Here is a 19700-nt window from a genome sequence, read left to right on the forward strand (position 1 = left end):
GAATTTTGGCCCACCATGTTTTAAACCTCATCATACATTAGAGCCAGAAGCAGCAATAGCTTCTCATTGTAAATTGTGCCTGTTATTGTAATTTATCAGGATCAAACAGTTGCTGGCAGTCCTTTCCATAAGATCCGGTTGCAGTGTCTATAACAGCATTGAATAAAATCAAACATGGCTTGCGAACAGAGATTTAGCAAAAAATAAATCACTCAAGGAGCTTCAGAGAAACAAGTCCTCACACACACCAATGTTATGGTATTTGTCTTTATTTCTCTTCCAGCTTTCCTTTCTTTTCTTTTTTTTTTTTTTAATTTGATTCACAGTGTTCAGATGACATGTGTTTTGCCTTATTCAGCCATTTGGAGTACAGGTGCACGACTGTGTTTTTGATGGAGTGTTGCTATTCTGGAGTGCTCCATCCAAAACACAATCCCACACATGTAATCCAAACTGCAGAAGATGAGTCAACCATCTTCCCTTTTCCATGATAATTAGACATTTTTTTCATTCAAAGTTGCATAGTTATTAGTTGCAGATGCCATGCTTGAATAATATTGCTGAATCTTAGAAGGCTTTCACACTGGGCTATTTTATCCCTCAGAGTGGAGGAAATGAACAAAAAGCCCAAGCTTATCCAAACTTTAATAAAATCAAATCAAATCTTATTGGACTGCAAGAAAACCGTGACACCTAAATACCCTTAGTAGACATGTAAAAATCATATCTTAATATTCTGTTAAATAAATATAGCAGCTTGCCAAGAAAGGTTTGTCATAATTAAGGGATTCGCAGAACAGCAGCTTCCAGTTTTACTAATCCAGGCAGGCCACACATCTAAGTGTCTTTTCTTTGAAAACATTTCAGTTTCTTATCACATTAAGAAAATGACCACTTCCCAGAAGCCTGAAACAACAAAGAACCTCAATAGGTTTTAAATCCTTAAGCTAGGTATTATTTTCCAGACAAATGCTTGCAAAAGGCTGTTTTCACAGGTCTCAATATACACTGTCTGAACCCTGGGACTGCTGGTGTTTATTTCTGGCACCTTAAGAGCTAATAGGTGATTAGTGGGGTAGATATGGAGAGAAAGAGAAGACATGGGAATGCAGGTGTCATAGTCCTTTGAGGCTAAGCTTTAAGGACTATTTTAGTCCTTCGACGAGCCAATCTCTTGGTGGCATTTTCAGTACTAGGTGGGTGGTAGACAGACAGCAAAGGTTCCACTGCTGGAAAACTCTAAGTAATGACAGGGAATACCCCTACCTAAAGCATTGTTTATAGAAAAAAAAATCTGCCTGTCCACATTTGAATTCCAGAGTAGTGAGGTTTTCTGTTCCACAGTACTGATCTGCTGGCTTTTGTTCCCTATACACAGAACATTCATTTCGATTATCTTTATTCCCAGGTATGGAAAAATTAAACCAAAAAGCAGGCCATGTGCTGACTCCAGAAATATTGCTTCACCTGGTGCAGAATGAGATCTCCTTGTCAAGCGCTGCCAGCACAAGGCAACAAAGGCAGCATGCTAGAAATGTGCTGTAGGTGAGGGATCTGCACCTAATGGAAACATCCCCAAGTAGGCTGCAAAGGAGACCTCAGATTTCCCTGACTTCCCCATCCCCCATCTCTATACTAACAGCATCTGTACAAACAGCGTGGGACTGGACCCTCTGTCTCCATGAGCAAAAGTATCACAAGTGAGACAGCTACAATAAATTGACAAAATATGTAAACTTGCTTCTCACAGAGAACAGACTTGCAATACTCATCCTGTCTCCCCCATCAGTATTGGGCTTGTTATTACATGTGAACCTGGTTCTGAGGGGGTTATTCCTGCACTGGCCAAAGACAAAAAAGGGTATCTATGTGCACTTATCTACCCTTTTTCTATTCAGCGGGGGAAAAAAGGCTTCCTTTATGTTCACCTGGGCAGTCCATGGATCAGCCAGTGAAGCAGAACTTGTATAGGCAACAATTCCTGACAAGGATCTGGTTTTGCCCCCTCAGGTGTAAGATCTGATGCTCAATTCCCTGTGTAGAAATGTAAGATTGAACCTCACAGAGAGATTTCAAAAAAAATAAAAAACGTGGAGCAGATTATTTTTTATGAAATTACAATGAGAAAAAACTTGAGGAAAAAGGTAATAGGGATAAATTTAACACTCCAGCTCTCCTGCCTAAATGTACACTGTAAATACCTTTGCCATGCTGAAAATGGCATAGAAATACCACTTACAAGTGCTGGTTCACAGGCATGCTGTTTATAGCAGAGATGAAGTCAGGAAAACTGTGGATTACAATATTGGTTAAAAAGTTGAATAAAACTTTTGGCAAATAAATAAGTGGTCATTCCAAATTTTCTTTCTAAAACTGTAGGCTAGTATATGGCAAATCAAGCAATCCATCAAATAAAGAAATGACCTTTCAAGCCACTAGAAAATCTTGTCCAGTGATTGACTGCTTAATGAAATAATTATTACCTTAGCAGCATAACTGCAACAAGCCTTCTGCCAGAAGATGAAAAAACTCATCCATCAAGCTTGAACTCCAGTGCTTACAGCTCCACTGCTCCATTTCAGTGCAAGGAGCCATGCAAGTGGCTGAACACCCTCAGCCTGGCAGGGGGGGGCTGAACCACTGGAGCGATGCAAACTGGTATCCGATTAGCATTAATTACCGTACCTGTATGGACCTACCATTACACACCCCGTCTGTCCCAGGGAAGACAGACCTAAAGTTACCAGGGAAATGCTGGCAGCTACAGGTAGAGAAAGAGCAGGTTGGAGGGACTGTTCTCATACACCTCTAACAGGAAGAACAAGCAGCACGTTTCTCAGTGGGGCACACTTAGTGGTGGGCTTCAAACAGGTAATGCTCCCAGCCTCTAACACAGACAAAGTTCAACATCCTGGATGCACAGCAACTTCAAAAACATTTTGACTGATTTTCCTGAGAAAATGCACAAATCTTTCTTTCAATCTCTTCCAACATAAAATAAGCATCCTACACTGAAAACAGGGAAACATAATCCTTAGCCGAGTGGGTGTTCCAGGTTTCCACCATTCCAATAACAGATCATTTTTAAATCAACCCCCCAAAAAACTGAAGACTGTTGCACTGAACACAAAAATTCGATCCTTTTTTGGACAGTAGGATGCAATGCAGTGTTATGACTAGCTTTATTTTTGGGAGAAATCTCCTAATGTGGCAATTCTTAAACTAATTTTCTTTCTGAGGAAAATGTTGAAAACTGCAAATCTATCCCTTTAAATCTTATACTGTTTCTGTACTAACAAATGTAATTGCAGTTGTCACACTGTGCTTTTTTAGTTACTTATCTGTAGAGAAACGATGTTCCTCTAAACCAGCTTTTTAATATAAACACACATGCATGTGCTGTTTATTGTACTTTAAAAATGCAAAAAAAAAAGAAAAGTGGAGGCAGAGAAAGTTCTTCAAACTGCATTCGTAGAGTGACCTAAGATGTGGGAAAGTTGTCTATTGCTTATGTTATTTTTTCACCCACTTTTGAGTGCTTTGAGGCTACATTTCCCCTGAGTTATGACAGATATTGCCACCCACCTTAGTTCTTCCTGCCTCTGCCCTAACAGAACCTCTTTGTTGTTTTATCTAATCAGATTCAGAGGCCCTTCAAGAGTTGGCTCTTTCAGACTGTTCAAAGCGGTTATATTTCTTATTTCCCAGGCTTCAGAAGAACTAAAAATAACCAAGTGAAAATCCGAAATGCACAGCTAATATTCCTGCCAGTGTTAAGCAGATATGTTGTCAGGACCAATGAAAGATGTTATGGATCTGAAAAATTTGAATAAATCAAAACACTTAATTTTTCTTTGCAGAATTTTCTGAGTTTAATCTTTCCTAAGTCACCAAGAAATTTTTATAAAAATATTTACCTTAATTTTTTCTAAACCAAACATATGCAGCACGTCTTCACACAAAGAGAAAAATTTATTACAAAACTTTCTATATACAAAGGAGAATATTCATGGCAGATGAGGGTTTGCAGTTCAAATGACTCTGAGGTGGAAGCGACCCAAGTTGTTTCTCCAGTCCTGTTGAGTAGGATTTGTGAGCATGTTGCCTGATGTCAAGAACTGAGAATATTCACTGGCAAAGAAGGACCTACAGTAGGCATAGGACAACATTAGTCTAGTTCAAAAATGTTACAGTTGGTCAAACCAGCTATGTTTGTATCTTTGTGCAATCATTTTCCCAGGATTTGTCAAAAGTGAAAGGTTGTAAGAGGAGAGATCTTGCTCCACTAGCTGGATTACACAGTAGAGCAATGTTTTCAAACGAGTTATGGAGAATCAGGAAATGAAAGAAAAAGTGGTGTTAAATGTTGGCAAATGCAGTTCTTTTAATCTGAGTAAGTGAGAAGCAGCTTTAATTATTGACTGCAAACATTTACCCTCTTGAAGGCACTTTTAAATGCTTACCACTGGCAATAGGAAAGTTTCCTTTATGATGGTGAAGGGTTTATTCCTGCAGCCAGTAATTACAGCAACTTTGCACTCTTCCCGAGGAACTGAAAATTTGGCAGGACAGGGCACCACATTAAGGCAATTAAACATTTACACAAATAAGACATAGGGAAGATCCACTTTCAAAAAGTATGAGAAACAGTGCATGTCTCTTAACTTGCAGAAAACAGGAAATGGCCAGCAATGTGACAGCCCAGCTTCCAAACTCCAAACTTTGCAGTTCCCTTCAAGGGACATAAGCGGAAATAAGATTCGCGACCAATCTGGGTCTCTGGGATAATTTGAAACACAGCACAGAATTCAGTTCTCAGCTCGTGGAGAAACTGCATGATGGAAAAAACCCGTAGGGTGAGAAGCTAAGTTCAGTCTAGGTACTGTAACACAGTCAACCATAAATCCAACCCTTGGGATCTGAGGACTGTGGTGATCAGTGGCAGAACAAAATAAGACCTGCAGTGAACCAAAAATGAAAGTATTAAGAACGTTCTTTCAAACTGAAATTATAGTGAGGTGAACTATTTTATAACTAATCCTAATTTAACTACCATTTTCTCTCACACGAAATGCATTCCACATGATTTTTCAATTTTCTGTGCAACTTGTAGTTAGGGAATCCTTTTTCTGATGCGTACACTGGAAAGGGTTTTTATTGCATTGTCATTTAAGGAAGTATTATCACAGTGGGTATACACAGAAAATGCAGTTTTAACTTCTTAGTTCACCACTGTTTGTTTGCTTTTCATTCAGTAGAAAACTGTTAACCCTTAAAAAAACATAACCAAGAATATGGTTAAATATTTATTATCATAATCTCATATTTCACATATTTGCAAGTTCAGTACTGAAATACTATCTGATGCAAAGCTTCAGCCAAACTGAATGTGGCAGACATTTTTGTTTCTTTTTTATTTGATGTCTTTTCCCCATTGACATTTATAGATGATACAAAACTGAAATTAGACAACAAAACAAAAGTGTGGATATATTATTCCTTTTAATTTTGCTGTTAATATTTTGAAATTACTATACTAATACATGAAGCCTTATATTTTTGCTGTTTTAGCAAGAAAAACATATGTGCTAAGTGCACACATGCCACACATTTACATGAGAAGCTAATGACTACAGCAGTGAAATCTGGTTTCATAGAAGTCAACAAAGGCTTCCCACACATGCCAGCAGAGCCACAAGGTTACCTTATAATTTGGGGCTCTGTCCAGCAGGATCTATTTCAGAATTCGTGTCCATCCTTCTGCTTTACTAGCATTGCCGCCCAAACTGCCATGTTCCTGGCTGAACTTTGTGGTTAGCTCTGTTCTCCCCTTTTTTAAGCTCCACTGTTAAGAGCTCTTGAGAAAACTGCTCCAACTGGTTGGCATTAGAAGGAAATGAAAATCTTTTTAAGTGGCTATTGTGCATGATATTTGAATGCACTGGATGACATTTCAACACCAGGCTATGCCTCCTCTCCACCACAGTCATCAAGAGTGGTTTGAATTTTTTTTCTTTCCCATATGGGCACTGAGGTTTCCAACAGCATTGATCCCTCTGCACATTTTTCTATACTTTGTACAAGGCTCTTTGAACATATTTCTGCAAATAGAAAAGCTTCAATGTGCAACAGTTTTTTAGCAGCTTGAAGGACCAAGCCCTTGATGTGATTATTTGATCATATATGAAGTAACTCTCATGATCAATGAATGATGTCACAGCTATCACTTTGAAGTTAATAGCAAAATTTGCATTGGCTTAAATCTGAGCAGGATCAAGGCATGCAGCATTAGACTGACATTCTTTTAATTAATTTCCATATTTCTCTTTAAATGCTCATGCCTCACTCCATGCTTTTTCATGCGACAAAAGAGTAAACGTTGGAAACTGGTGTTTTCACCATCAGTAGGCTGTCACGCGTAACAAATTGTTCTAGTATATTAGTTCATGTGGGCGTCCTGTCCTTGATCAGATCCCACATTTTCTGTAGAGAGCAGCAGAAGTTGCCCACGAAGATGAAAAATAATACTTTGCAAATAGAAATACAATACTCCATCTGCAGACAATAGGCTTGATTGAAAGAAGTGCTGCAGCACCTTTAGCAAAGTAATTCCTGTAGACTTGGGTGGAAAATACAGAGCCCATATTTCTTTGCTTCTTTGAATTTAAACTGTAATTTATACTAGCATAAAAAAAAAAAATCTGGGATACATAAAGACCATATTGGAAGCACTGTCTTTATCTCTCAAGCTAACAGGAAATGAAACAGTAATAGGACTTTAACTAGTTTCTCACTTGCGATGAGCATCTAACACTTACCAAAGAAAACTTCCTTTCAAAATCTTTTCGTTCCAAGTCTGCTGAAGAGAGAATCAAAATGTGTGTGTGTGTGTGTGTGAACAATGTTCATTTGTATTCTTAAGCGAACTTGTTTTATTTTGCCGTTTACTAAATGCTGGCATAAAAATTCCTAAAGCAACGTGACTCTCACAACAAACACAACTGACAGTCCCTCACTGGAGAGCACACGCAAGCACAGACTGCAATTGTTCTGTGGTTATTTGAGAGACAGTGGTCAGGGAAACAGGGGTCATTAATTTCTCTGCCTATTTTAAACATTTCCAGAGATGTGCTAAAATGCATTAAAAGCACAAGGGCCGACAACCAAGGCTGAAACATTAGGAAAGCTTTAGGAGGGGATTTCTGTGTAAAAGCGAAAAGGGTTGCTTTGAGTTTGACCTTTGCATTCTAACTTTTTCCTTCTTGCTTTCCCAAAGGATCACTTGAACGACTTCTGGAGAAGCGTGCGGGGTCGAGCCGGAAGGAAACCTTGTCTGACTGTGTGAGTGTGGGGTGTTGTTGCTGTGGAGGGGCTTCGGTCCCAGCTCAGGTAGTGAGAGTGCGACCACCAGAGTGGCTCCTGGATGCCTGGACAGGGAAGTTAACCCAACACGATCCCGCCGTGGCCGCTCCTGGACCCGCTCCTGGACTCGCCGGCGCTGCTAGCCCGCCGCCCGCCAGGGGGCGCCGCTCCGCACACCCGGCCACTTCCGTGACTCCCTCCCGTCAGGGCTCTCCCGCGGCGGGAATGGCCAATGGAGCCCGTCCCCTCCCGTCAGGGCTCTCCCGCGGCGGGAATGGCCGCCAGGGCCGGTTCGCTCCCGTCACGTGCGTCCCGCGGCGGGCAGAGGGGAGACGAGCCGGCAGATTTGGCGGGATCACGTGGCGCGGTCCCTGCTGGCGGGCGGGACGGTGGCCGGAAGGGTTTCCCAGGCAACCGCGCCGCCCTGGGGGCGAGGCAGCCGTGGCCGAGTGGGCCCGGCGCGGTCCAGGTGCGCTCCCGAGGCAGCGACCGGCTCTGAACCGCGTCTCCCCCGTCCTCGCCGCTCCCTGGAGCGACCCCTCGGGCCGCCGAGCCGAGGCGAGCCTTGCCCGCCCGTGTCCGAGCCCCTGCGCTTGCCGTGTGCCAGCCTGCGTGTGCTCCAGGGAAAGCCGCCGGAGGATCAGGTCACGGCTGTAATGATTAAAAGGTTACATGAAATGAGTTAGGCTGTTTTAAGCTTTCCCTCATCCCTGTGGTTTAGCCATACCTCCTCAAAACTTCTGCTTCCTGCGCTGCTGTGTTGTAGCATATATCCCCGCAAGTGCCGCCTTTGTTTTGTGCACAAAGCCATTTGTGAGCCTCCAAGTCTAAAGGCATGACTGAAAAGTGTATTTGTTAAGGGCAGTGTTTCTGATCTTCTGTTACGGAAATTTTCTGACGTATTTGTTGTCCTTTTGAAAAAAAAAGCTTTATAATGTTAGTTTTTATAAAAGCTGTAATTATAAGGTAGGCAGAAGTACAGATAATGTCAGAAGAATCACTTTGTTTTTCTGGCAAGGCTAGGATGAAGTATTCCCCACTTGCTGAATTAGTTGGCACAGCTAGTAAACTGCTAAAGCATCTTACATTTAGCGTCAAGTGTTCTTTGATGTAAAAGTATAAAAGGGTACTGGATTACGTGTGTCCTGAGAGGGAGCATTCTTAATCTCCTTACCATGTTTTCAGAGATATTGTCCAAATGCTTACATAAGGATATCTTATTCAATTCAAAGTCTGGGCAGTCTGCTATATAACTTTTTTTTTTTTTTTTAACTGCCAAAGCCAAAGTGTCGGGTGGTCTATGGATGCTTAAGGAGTGAAAGCAGGAAGCAGTTGTCACAACTCGCCTGTCAAAATCAATTTACTAGGTAGGTAACAGTCCTGTGTACTGAGTGGGCTCCATATTGGGAGAAGTTTTTATTAATGGTAAAAGCATTTCTGCAAATGTTTAGCCCTTTTATGTTTACATAGCACTTCTCAGCCTGGAAGATGCTAGGGTAGTTTAATGCTGCTATACATATGCAGTTTTGAAGGCAGCCATATGTGTTGAGCAGTGTGATACACAAAAGCTTTGTAGCCTTTTGAGCATGGGCTTATTTTATACCTGAAAAATCAACGCAGACTCTTGGGAATGGGAGGGAGGCAAGAGCCACTGACTTTCTGTGTCACGGTAGATCAAAACAAATCTCATTCTCTAATCTTAAAAGATTTTCATATATTTATTGATAACCAAGTCCTAAGCACAGCAGAGATGATGAAACAAAACCTACAGTGCCAGATGTGTCCAGTCTTGGAGAAAAAAAGAAAGGAATTAAAAGCCCTTAAAATGGATGGGAAATATTACTGCAGAATATTACAAATATTCTTTTTTGATTATTGACAAAATGCTTAATTGTGTCTAGCCAAGAGTGCTGTTTTTTGAAGAAAAATGTAAAGTTGCTGAAGAGAATCATATTTTATTTGTCCCTCAAAGTTTAAATGCTGAAGCTGTTCTTTTGGAAATGAGTACTTTGTTTATAAGAAACTTTGGTAGTTTTGGTATGTCTGCGTTGATTGTCTCATTCAGTAAATGTTTCAGTTTAGATTAAAGATGGGAGGAATGATGTTTCATCCCTCAAGATTTTTTTTTTTTTTGCTTATAGCTCTATTCAACCAAATCACCAGGTTACATCTAATTTCAGAATGCATTCAATTACATTTGTTTTTATTTTAAATTTTAGTTTTTAAACTCAGTTGTGTGGAAGGTAACATCCAGTTGAAGATTATGGCTCATCGATTTTCGAAAGAAGATTTAGATGAACAGTTTGAAGAGTTTCTGAAAGAGGTATGTTTGAGGGCAAGGTCACATCCCTTTTCTCTGTTAAAATACTGAGAAGATTTGAGTCTGGAAGAATATGAAATGGGAGATTCAATGTGCTTTTATCACATAATTTACATAGCAGTCTTATGTGTGGATCTTTGCAAGGTTTTAATTGCTAAACTTAATTCATACAATTTTGCTGTATTGAAGCCAAGAGAACAGTTTTGTGATTAAATAAATTTTTTGTAATTGCTACATTGTATCTTCAAAAAGATCCTTTGCTTCTTGATTTTTGCTTCAATTTTATTGCATGTGTTAGTTAGTACCAGAAGCTTCAAATTGATATATAATTAAAAATGAGGTTTAAAACTCTTCCTGTGTATAGACACGAGCTATGTTTTAAAAATGTCCTTATTTTTCTATGCAATACTTACTTTCAGTGAAGTCTAGTTAAAAATTCTTGTATAAAATGAAGCACACTGTAGTGATTAGAAAATTTGAATTAGATTCATTGCCTTCCTCATGGCACTTGATGATTTTGAGTACAGGCAAAATCATACAAGTCTGTGAGTTATGACTTAAGCTAAGACATGACCAAAATGCCCTGACTAGGTATGTTTTATCACTGCAACTAGACCTGTAATTTCAGAACTAGCCCTCCGGTCTATCAGACAAACAGTGTTGTAACTCTAAAATGTATATACCACATATATAAGGCCTTTACTAGATTTTATACCTTATATAAGCATAGCTAGTGATGGCAGAGAATATTCTTGGAGTCTGTTATATATAAAGTATGCTTGAAGTTTTTTTGATGTAGAGGCTGTGCTACAATTTAATGACTACTAAAAGTTACTTAATTTGATGACGTAGCTGAGTTAACACTCCAGAATTCACTGAAAATTATTAATATTAGTAGAATTAAAAAATTAGTCTCTGCAGTTCCTTCAAAAGTTCTTTACTTACTGTTTTTATGAAGGGAGTTGCTCTGGGGAAGAGAAAAAAGGTTTATTCTTTTATTCGTTTTGAGTATGTGTCAAAAATCTGCCTATGATTGCTTCTTGTATTTGTTCCTCATTTGACATCCTCTTCTTGCTCCTCAGCTATTGCCCACATTCAGAATGCTTGTTAGAAAAAAAAAAACACTATAGCTGTATTAACTTAGTCTAAGTGGTATTTGGCATATTCCAGATAATGTAACTTTTAACAACTCCTATCTTCATTTCAAGCTAAAACTATTTTACACCTACAAATTGAGTCATTAAAAATGTGCATTGTTCTGTGTTTTGCCAGCTGGATACAGACTCACATAACGACAGTGTCGACTCCCTTTTACACATACATCCTCTTTTATATTCCTATCTTCGCTTTTTTTTTTTTTTTTAGTAAAAAGTGTGTGGCCTTTTAATGTGAGAAAGATGAGAAGCTGATGTGTTCCATTGTTTGAAATCTCTCTGTAGGTGATGTTTGTGTTTAGGGGATAATGGTGGGGAAAGTAGTAAAAACTGTTTCTCAGTAGTTTGGGGAAGACTTAATATTGTTTAAGCAAATCTTTCAAAAGTTGATTGATTTATTTATTTACTTTTTTTTCCAAAGGAAGGGAAAAAATCTGGAAGTTTCACTATCAAGATAACTGACATGTTGAGAAAAATGCGCCAATATTTTTGTGTCAGCATTTCTTTCCCAGCTATCTGAAGTTGACAAGATGGGTGGACACAGAAAGTTTCCAGAACTTGAGACCAACCTGTGGGGGTTTCAGGTTCTTTAGTTACAATATACTCAGGCGTATGAGCATCACTGAAGTTTTGCTTGCAGAGCAGAGGATACTGTTAGTTGTAAAAGAAAGAGCAAGTGATAGCAGAGCTTGCTCAAGCACCTGTCAGTGCTTCTAGTGCAGGAGGCATTCTGACCTTCGGAGACACTGGCATTAGTACTTGTGTGGTGACTAGTGTAAGGAAGTTGTTACTTATAGGATATATGTTAGGAATGTAAAGCTATTTTGTTCTATGTCACTGAGCCAACTTAAAGAAATTGCAATACATCTGGTTGTCTAGCAGTTTCATAATTTATTAAAATTGTGTTTTATTAAAATGCAAGGCTCAGAGCACTTTTTTCTTTCTTAGTTTGTATGACAAGCATTTAGTTTTCTCAATTGAAACCATAAGCTCTAAAGATGTTCTTGGTCAGAGATATTAATAAGAATATTTATTATAATTTTTCTTAAATTATTTTTTATGTAATTGTCATTTGATTTGTGGATGTTCTTGTTAGGCACATATAGGTTGAAGCATTAATCATGTAGTAAAGGTAGGCTTTTATGGTAGTGCTTTTATGTAATAGGAATCAGGCAGTGGACTGCAGAGGCTTGTTTTAATAAAATATACCCTTGTGTTTTACATATTAAGTACCCACAATCCTATTACCTTTAGCATTCTGTTTATACTATCACATTTTCTTATTTGTGACTATTACAAAAGTGAAACTTTTGAAATTTTGCCATATGATACATTTGATTTGTGAATTTGTTGTTTCTTACTGTTTACAGCTTTTGCTAACTATTCACTGTGTCCTTTAAGACACTTTAGGACAATTGGTTTCAGCAGTTATAGCTAAGAATTTAGATAAAAAATATTCCACTCCCCTTAACCCCAGTTTACTGCTCGAGCTTAATGAGTATATTTCCTTGTTCATTGTCTGGACATATAATTGTGATGCTGAGCCTGCTGTAGGCCACAAAGAGCTTTAATAAAGGAAAAGAGCAGAGTTTAGTTGTGTTTTCCTTCCTGTTACTCTTCACTAACTTAAATTCGTAGGATGTTCATAGTCATAGACTCCATTGATTTAAGCCATCAGTCAAAATCAGTGTGGATGACTAACACATAGAAAGCTTAATACAGAGTTGGGTAGGAATGGCTCTGGCATTTCTGTTATATTCCATGAATACAAAGTATAAAATTTATTTCTGAAATATGATTTGCTGGGAGCTAGAATGTTTATTTTTCGAGTATTAATAATGTTGTTCATGTACAAAACAAGGCAAAACTGTTCCTGCTTTATTATCTTCAGGGATGTAGTCAGGATTTGGGGTTTTATGTGTTGTAACTAATTGAAAAAGAGCTGATTATGCTATTCATTTGAACATATACTCTCTATTAGCTTTTAACATATCCAGACTCTGGCAGTGGGGTTATTATAATACTCAGTATTTATGCCACATGAATATAGTTATTCTTTCTTAACCAGCTTTGTCATGTATATACAAAAAAAGCAGACAGTGGGGAGTAAAGAAAGGCATCTGGACTCAAAAGTCCAGAATCGAGTGGCTGAAAAACAGTTAAACAATGTGAAAATATAAAAGCTCTCTTTAACTTGTATGCAATTGATTCAGTCTCTTTCAGATGATTCACTTGGAAATTCAAAGAAGAAGTCCAGCATCCTTGAGACATTGGGACAGCCCAGGAAAAAAGAAAGGAAGAAAAAGAATTCAATGCCATGGTGGATATCTGAGGAAGATTTGGATGATGGTGGTAATACATAGTTTTGCAATATTGTGGCCACAGGGGGTCAGGCTAGTTCTTTCTCATACTGCATATTAGGCCTAGTTTCAGATCAAGCTGATGCCAGTCGTGTTTTAGAACATTACAATGCAGGTTTGTAAAGTATAAAACTCAAATAGAATTGTATTTTTTTAAAGGGTTCATATTCAAGCTGTGAGCTACTGGTTTTTTCTGTAGCTTTTGAATTACTGAAACTTGTAAAGAATAAGCACATTATAAATAGTAAAATAATTAGAAAACATTACTTATGAATTCTGCGAAAATATTGGTAGATATGTTTTGTAGCCAACCTGTTCTTTATACTGCCTTTTTACATATTTCTGTTTTCAAAACTATAGAGGAAAAAGACCAATTTGTATAGCCTTATGCTAACTGCAACATTTGTAATAGGTTGGAAAGCCACACAAAAACTTTTCAACATCAGCTTGATGTATATGTCAGTATCCTCAACATTTGCCTTGTCAAGAGCCATGGCTTAAGGTGAAATGGGCTGTGATGGCATGATTGTTCAGTACTGACATGGTCATTTAGTTCTGGAAGAAAATGTATTATTGTTTCCAAGGTTTCTGCCTCTGTTTTTTCATTTCTCCATTGTTTTCTTCTTGGATAGTAAAGCGCATGAGTAGTGGGTTTCCACAAGGTGATTGCCTCTTGTTCTTATAGTAACTGGGGGCTTCTTAATTTTCATGATTTGTATTTCTTATAACTGGAGCTTAACAGAAAATTACAAAAATCAGTTTTTCATATGACAGAGTTAAAATACTGCTGGTAGTCTCTGATTTTAAGCATAGCTCTGTCCTATCAGTGTTGTCCTGGTTAGGAGTCAAATCCTAGTCAGCACTTGTGCCATTTAGGAATAACCCTAATAGGTGGTACCTGGACTTCTTATCTGTCTCTGGTCTTTTAAGATGTTTCTGTAAAACTCAGATGGATATGAGCAAGTTCTTATCAGGCAGTTATGAGATATGATGATTTCCTTACAGCTTTTAAAAAAATGGAAGGACAGAGTGTTCTTGCTGGGCAGTGTGAGAATTAAGAGGTTAGCATGACCTCATCTGGTGATGTTAGAATTTCAGCATGTTTCCATGTTTTTTCTGAGGTGCTTGAGGCAGCCCAGCTTTGATGCTTCTCATGGTACAAAACACACTGGAATGGATTCTTAAAAGGCAGGGTGATTACAAGTTTTAGAGAACAGTGCTTGTGTGGCTTAAGAAAAATTAAAAGCAGAATCAGAAGCAGCAATGTGATTTTATCAAGTTGTTCCATGCAAATAAATTTCACCACTTTAATTTTTTAATTAAGAGTATCTTATCAGCTATGTAGTTTACCTAGAGGTAAAGCCATTAGAACTGAAACAAGCTTGATTTGTATTTTATTGATGTATGGAAATATCTGGTAAGCTTTTTAAGTCTCTCTTAAGAAAACCTTCTCCTTTAACAGAAAAACATTCAAATGGTGAGCCTACCCAGTTTTGCCAGTATGGAATCAATTTATATGCAAAAGAAGCTAGCCTGTTCATATTCATAGTCTTGGTGAGGGGCTGGATTTTTTGGGAGGAAGTTGAAAGTAATCTGTGTAATGCTTTTTGAATCAAAGGTCCAACATGTCTTGGCAGTTGGACATAATAAAACTGAGACTATAGGAACGTACACCAAATATGCTAGATCTGTGCGCTGAGTTCTTATGCAAGCACCACTTTTGCCAACCAGATTCTTAGTTTTATTTCATTTACCCCTCTGTCACCACTCAGCATAGAATTCCATGCTCATGGGGCATATGCAGTAAACCACCTCCCAGCTAGTACTTTAATACTGCCTAGCTGAGAGGCCTTTAATTCCTACTGGAGGGCTTTCCATTTTCTACCTTGGCAAGAAGAGGATAGTCTGTGGCATGAAGCGGACATCCTGGTTGTATCATCCCAAGAGGAAAGGGCTATATTTGTCATACTGGACACTTGCAAATGTAGCAGTTGCATAATGTGTACTATGATGAATGCCATTCTGCTAACTAGGGACTTAGTTGGAGGGCAATTAGCTTAGAGTCAAAAGAGAGATGTTTGCAGAGACAAACTTGGCCACCCTTGGGATAAACTGAATTTTCCTTGGCAGTTTTATGTGGCTATAACTGAAAATAATGAATCCCATACATAGTGGAGGATTTATACATGTGTATACACGGCAGAAACTGTGCTACGATTTTAGTTCATGTAGATACACTTATGGTGTTTCAAATTGACAGGTCAGGTGACTATAAGAAATTCAGTGTGGATAGGCTTATAGAGCTGCTGATATTTTGCTCTGTGTGTCTCTCTGTTTGTCTTTTATGCTTCCAAGTACTTTGTCAAATACAGTTTTGCCAGATCTAATATTCTTCAGCAAGTGTATGTTGTGTAGTGTGTTGCTCAGACATATTAATAGTGGATGAAGACACAGCAGCATTGCAATATAAGTTACTGCATGGGATAACTGAGAAGATGACAATTTAGATTTGTAGTTCTTCATAAGGTTATTAAATTTCCCCTAAATAGCAAAACGATTGTCCTATGGGAAAAAATAAAAATACTGATGTGATGGTAACAAATATGAAAATAAGCTGAATTAAATTTCTGCAAAGTGTAATGTTGGCATACTTTGAAATTTTGTGGAGATCCATGTGTATTCTCCTAGGCTTGAAAATCCATGTTGGTTGCAGATAGGACATTATCAAAAATTAGTATAGAATTAGTATTTTTGAAGAGTTTTAGAATTAGTATTTTTAAAGAGTTTTATCATGATGAATCAAACATGTAAATGTATAAATCCCAGCTCCACCCACAGTGTGGCACTGCATTACAAATACATGCTCCATATCTATCAGTTGGTGTGTTTGGGTGTCACTGTATAGAGATATATTGTTATCCTGACGAAGTCTGTCTAATTAGCTTGTGCAGTACACCAAGCTGATAGGTTGTTTCCAGTTTGAGGTTTTAATTTTGAGTTGCTTTGGTATCTATATCATGCTTTCTTGAAAGGCAAAGAGAATAAGACTAAATATGTGCTGTACATTTATTTTTTTGTCTTTTTTTCCCCCAACACATCTTGTGCCAGGTTTTGTAGATTAATGGTAACAGTGTAAATTACTTCTATTCATTTGGCTGAGAACGATAAAGTTCTTTCAAAATAATTCCATTTTAAGATAACTCCACTAGTTATTCTAGGCACATTTAAACTCTGTTCTTCAGCTTTAAACTGAAATGTGCAAATTATGATTCAAGACACTGTCTTCCATATTGGGCACATTAAAGACCTACCTCTAAGTAATGTCCTTTCTACTTGCTTTTGTCGTTTAAATGGTAAAAAAGAAATTGGATAATAAGAATTCATGTCCTGTCTTGCTTGCCTGTCTGTTCCTGCTGTTTGTCTTTTCAAGATTTTCAAACAAAATTTGTTAAAGTGAGAAAAGAGAAGAAACTGACAGAAAACCATGCTGAAATAGTGGAAAATAGTGGACAAAAGAGTCCCCATTCAGATTCCCAGTCTGGTATTTGATTAAATATGTTTTGATATATTTATTTAGTATTAAGCTTGTATTACTACTGTGTTTCCTATAGAAAACCCTTGGCAAATTGTCTGTTTGACCATTGTGTTCTCACTGAAAACAAGCTGCCACTTATTTCATTTGTCATTTCCAGAAGAAACTAATAACTGTGTGAACTTTTGCTCAATTGTTGTAACATCCTATATCACTACCTATAGTGATGTAGTAGGACAGACAGTGTTGAATGTAAGCCTGGGGAAGAGGGGGGGTAACTTTGAAAGTCTAAACAAAAATCTCTCACCTGTAGTAAATACCTGCTTACTAAACAGAAAGTCTCTTACAATTTCTGTATTTCATACTCAAGAAATATTAATATTCATTGTTTTACTTGTTTAATTTCAAAGACCGCAGATAAGCGTTTTAGTCATTTTCTATTGATGTGGTTCTTTTTGCTCTGCTGACCAGTGTGCTGCTCTGTGCATGCTGCCCCTGCAATGGAAACAGTGATTGGTGTAATAATGACAAACTTGAATTGTTTAATCTGTAGGATTATTTTAGTCAGTGTAACTTCAGATTCTGCCTTTTATATGAAGTCACTTCTTATGCTATCCAAAGAGAAACTCCAAAAAATAATTAAAAATTATAAGCATTGATCCATTAAGTACTTTTCTCTAAAAGACACTATCAATTAACTTGTACTAGTTTAAACATGGCGTTGGTGTTAAATTCAAGCAAATCAATAATGCTTTGGAGAGCCATGACAATGAAATATTTGGCACTTGGTCTCTAGATCATGTTGGTGAGCTAGTATATAGCCTATAAAATATTTCCCTGTGTTAGCTTTCTAGAATGTATGTGCTGCCCTGTTTTTATAAGCCTCGCTTTCATAGAATAGCTATAAAGCATCTCGGTCTGGGAGATAAACACTAAAAATTAATTTATTTCTCAAATTAGGATTAATATTTGAAATATGAGCCATGTTAAGACTTTGGTAGTTATTTCAAATTACTTTTAAATTTCAAATTACTTTTAAAAAGTATCAGATGTTTGCATTATGTACAACTGAAGGCATGCTGTCAACACTTTGTTTCCCAGTAAGTGTTTAGTCATCTTCGATTTCGAGTTGTGTTAGTTTCTGGTCACATATCCCCATGGTGCTGTTTCTAGGTGGCAGAGGTATGTAGCCTGATCTCCTAGACTACTCTGTCTCTTGTGCCAAGGTAAATTCAAAAGACCTGTAACTAAGAGTTTTCTCTGAATTAGTCAGTTTAGAAGCCTCTTCCACTCTGACAATTTAAACAAGGAAAAAAGACTTCATACAGATCATCTGGGTAGCCTAAGGTATATAAAGGGTGTAGTGAGACTATCATCTAAGTTTCATGAGAGCACAGTTTTCAGCATAGGTACTGTTATCTAAAACTTAATTCTGCTAATGTGAATGGAAGGGGCTTGATTGTATTTGCTGCTCAGCAAGTCCCCAGAAGGATTTGAGCAAACAGTGTGCAGTTCTATACCTGACAATGATAAATATAGTAGTAATTTACACTTATGTACCTATGTTTTTCCACTTTCCTTTGAGCTGATCTAGATGCTTGCTTCCAAAACCTGTTGAAGTAGTTTTACTGATTTCCTTTTCCTTCAGGTAAAATATTGAACTCCTTGAACGGTATATTTGAATGCAAAATATACATGGAGCAAGAAGGAATTTCTCTCTTTTAAAAATAAAAGAGAGAGAAAAGAATTTATATTCTCAGAAGTTATAAGTATTAACTTTAATTTTTAGTTATAGATAGAAAAATTAGACATAGTTCAATCTACAAGAAACTAAACTGTATTACTTTTTCAGAAGTGTTAATTTGAAGTCTCACATCTTATTTTTCTCTTTATTCCCTGTCCATTGTGCATGAAAATGTTTAAACGTTTATGTACACTTAGAAGTAGTTCCCTCTAAACCTTCTTCTAGTGCATCTCACAGCAAGGCTTTGTCTAAATTCAAAATGTTGGAAAAATTTCATAAGGACAAGAAAGATTCATACTTAAACAAAGAAGAAGGAACCCTTGCTTCTGACAGTCCAGACAATTCTGAGGGTAACAAATCTACTGTGTTCTATATGATATTAAAAAAATAAAATGGCTCAGTTCTGACAGTCTTAGTCAAATGGGGAAAAAAGTGACTTTTTAAGTAGATGTTTGTCATTGTCTGTTTGAGTCCTTTTTATTTGTTTTTAAACTTTTCAAATGTGGTGGTTAGAAATATTTTTCTAAGTTAAACTCAGGTTATTATTTTAATTAATTCCAAGTGGCAGGACTTTAAAAAAAGAATGCTGTATATCACTAGCCTTACAAAATGTTGCATTTGAAGTTACAGGTAGGAATCTTTAGAGTTCAAGAAAACTGCTGCTTTAAGAAGTCTTTACAAAAAATAACAAATAGCCTTCCCCTCCAAAAAAAAAAATCACTCTTGCTAGCCCCCCAGAAACAAGTAGAACTGTTCAAACAGCCAAAACACAGTGAAATTACTTCAAAATCCATACAAGATATTTTTTTTCCTAGTTTGATAGGTTTCTCAAAGTTCAGATTGTGTAGGGTGAATGAAAACAGACAGTCTTACCTTTTTTAGCAACAGTAGAGTCCCCTGTAATCTGGGGGGTGTGTCTGGGTGTTGAGAGTGGTTAAATTGCAAAGTTTAATGGCTACAAAACCAGTATTTGTTCTTCAGATTATTATGAGAGATGCTTTTTTTAAAAAAACTGATTTGACTCAAACACTGAGTGGAAAAATACTTAAAAATTATTAGATAGTTTACATAAATCCAAGGAAGCCTTCAAGATCAATGTACATCTGTTCAGAAATGTAATTGAATTTGAGATTATTTAAATAAAACAACACGGGAAAATGTGGGGGTTTTTAATATTTTATTCTATTAAACATTCTTATTGGGTTTTTAATGACTTATATTCAATTCT

At 37.4% G+C, this 19700-nt stretch overlaps 1 protein-coding gene and 1 long non-coding RNA gene across 6 annotated transcripts in view; one reads left to right on the top strand and one right to left on the bottom strand.

The window, feature by feature from the left end:
- Positions 1-3929: 3929 nt before the first annotated feature.
- Positions 3930-7788, bottom strand: LOC113973713. The gene is made up of 2 exons (XR_003536329.1): positions 4464-7788; positions 3930-4146 (listed from the first exon to the last, which is right to left on the bottom strand). It is a non-coding gene; the product is annotated as an uncharacterized LOC113973713 (long non-coding RNA).
- A 10-nt stretch (positions 7789-7798) lies between these two features.
- The window catches only part of CEP162 (centrosomal protein 162), a 46927-nt gene continuing 35025 nt past the window's right edge, over positions 7799-19700 (top strand). The window contains exons 1-4 of one of the 5 annotated variants that reach the window (XM_027696043.1): positions 7799-8029; positions 8644-8729; positions 9582-9685; positions 13050-13188. In XM_027696043.1, coding sequence (XP_027551844.1) covers positions 9626-9685; positions 13050-13188 — 199 coding nt within the window. In that variant the 5' untranslated portion in view covers positions 7799-8029; positions 8644-8729; positions 9582-9625. Of the gene's footprint in view, positions 8030-8643; positions 8730-9574; positions 9686-13049; positions 13189-18716; positions 18823-19700 lie in introns of those variants that run through there. The other 4 variants (XM_027696026.1, XM_027696017.1, XM_027696010.1 and 1 more) reach the window with 4 other exon arrangements.

The sequence above is a fragment of the Neopelma chrysocephalum genome, unplaced genomic scaffold, assembly GCF_003984885.1.
Source record: "Neopelma chrysocephalum unplaced genomic scaffold, ASM398488v2 Primary Assembly neopelma1_23b, whole genome shotgun sequence".
Classification (NCBI taxonomy): Eukaryota; Metazoa; Chordata; class Aves; order Passeriformes; family Pipridae; genus Neopelma; species Neopelma chrysocephalum.